General features: G+C 53.1%; 1 protein-coding gene across 1 annotated transcript in view; it reads right to left on the bottom strand.

Moving 5' to 3' along the window:
* Window positions 1–1,167: 1,167 nt before the first annotated feature.
* Window positions 1,168–1,979, bottom strand: part of TSC22D1 (TSC22 domain family member 1) — a 16,925-nt gene continuing 16,113 nt past the window's right edge. Inside the window, exon 3 of the mRNA XM_015425931.1 lies at window positions 1,168–1,274. Within this exon, the coding sequence (XP_015281417.1) occupies window positions 1,262–1,274 (13 nt within the window). The 3' untranslated portion in view covers window positions 1,168–1,261. The remainder of the gene's footprint in view (window positions 1,275–1,979) is intronic.

The following is a 1,979-nucleotide window of genomic DNA, read 5'->3' as shown; positions in this document are numbered from 1 at the left end:
TGGCTGAATAAAGCCTGCCCCCACCTCCTGACTACTGGTATTCCAAGGGGGTCTCCCCTCCAAGTCCTTGCCAGAGTCGACCCTGCTTGGCTTCCGAGATCTGATGAGATGGGGCTGTCCGGGTCAGGGCATCACATTTCACTCCTGGCCAAGGAAAACGGCTGACTTCTGGCGACCCCTGGTGGGGCTCTCAAGGCAAGAGACACTCGGAGGTGGTCTCCCCTGGCCTGCCTCCGCATCATGGCCCTGGGTATTCCTGGGAGGTCTCCCACCCAACTGCTAGCCAGAGCTGACCCTGCTTGGCTTCCAAGGTGGGACGAGACTGGGCTATCCAAGTCAGGTGCTCCAGCCAGACTGCCAAGGAGGGGGGGGGGGGGGGGGGGGAGGGAGCACAGCATGAGAACGGCCTCAACGCCATTTCTGGTGCACCTGCCCAGCCAGCGGTCAGAGGCCTCAACTGTGTTGACTGGTCATTTTGCTTTTTGAGAAAATGCTGGAGTTCAGGCGACCTTGGAGAATCTCTGGACCTGAGCACCCTCATCCAGGGGCACCCACGTTCAGCCACAGCCAGCCTTTTTTGCCCCTGGAGTCCCTGGCTAGTACAGGACAAACCAGGGAGCGCAACAGAGACCAACAGGAAGGAAGACGCTGCTAGCAGCACACTCCCGGAAAAACCAAATGGACATTTCCTCGGGGTGGGGGTGGAGCCTGGGTCAAAGTTTCTGGACAAGGCGAAGAAGGAGGCCTCTCGTGCTTAGCAGAATCCCTTGGGAGCTCTCACCTCCTCATATCCTGATTCTGCCCTTCCAAGACCAAACGCCCCTCCCCCCAGGGGACAGGCACCTAATGCCCCCAGCCAGGCCCCAGAACGAACACTGCCCCAAGGCCGCAGCTTCCTCTTACTTAAGGACTTGGCCATAGGAACTTGGCTTCACTGTGCTTCTAAAATCGTATCCCAACATTAATATGCTTGCATTGAGGTTTTCAGGTGCGTGCAAAACCACCCAGTCTCAAACTACAGAATCAACAGTGTTCATCTGCCTCACATAACCGATATTCAACCAGTGTTTGTTCTCAAACTTAAAACAGTTTGGTACACACACCTGTATGGAGGAAGGGTTGTGCTCCACTTTGCACTTAAGTTATGGGATGCATCCTTCGTGGCAGTCTCTAAGGGCGGGGGAGAAACTGTTGCCTGGTGCCTCTGAAGAAGTGATGGCTCCACTCACGCCTCCAGTCAGAGGTTGAGAGAGTTTTAGAATTAGAAGAAACAACTACAAAAGAAAAATGCAGTAGAAACATAAAGCCATTTCAAAGGGTGTTGTGTTTTCTACACTTATTCTTTCTTGCTGAAACAAAACATAAATGCAAGTAATTCTTGTTCTTTTTTGAACACCTACCTGCCAGGACTTATATGCATTAAAAACTACATAAACTTTAAAGTGTACATTATGGTTAATCTAAGACTAAACTAAAGTGCATGAGCCAAGGAGGCCACAGATGATCAGCCTCGTTGCAAAAGGAATCACAGGCAACAAACATGAACCATAAAAGCCTATCCTATATGCAAGTGGTCTACCTGCCGCCCCCCCCCCCATTTGAAAGTGGCCAAAGAAGTCCTTTGGGGCACACACAGCCGTTGGCTCGCTCCTGACTCCCTACCACACTGCCAGGGCTGCACAGTTCAGCAGAGCATTCTTCTGCGGGGAAGCCCTTCTGCAGCAAAACACTGAAAAGAACCCCACCTCCAGCCTGGTGTAGTGGTTACGAGCACGGACTCTAATCCGGGAGAACCCGGTCTGATTCCCCACTCCTCCACTTGCAGCTGCCGGTGTGACCTTGGGCAAGCCACAGTTCTGACAAGAGCTGTTCTCTCAAGGGCAGTTCTTTCAGAGCTCTCTCAGCCCCACCTGCCTCACAGGGTGCCTGTTGTGGGGAGGGGGAGGGAAAGGAGCTTGCAAGCCACTCTGAGACTCCAG

The sequence above is a fragment of the Gekko japonicus genome, unplaced genomic scaffold (assembly GCF_001447785.1).
Source record: "Gekko japonicus isolate JY-2015 unplaced genomic scaffold, Gekko_japonicus_V1.1 scaffold3360, whole genome shotgun sequence".
NCBI classification, from domain to species: domain Eukaryota; kingdom Metazoa; phylum Chordata; class Lepidosauria; order Squamata; family Gekkonidae; genus Gekko; species Gekko japonicus.
This window is presented reverse-complemented; position numbering and strand designations above follow the sequence as displayed.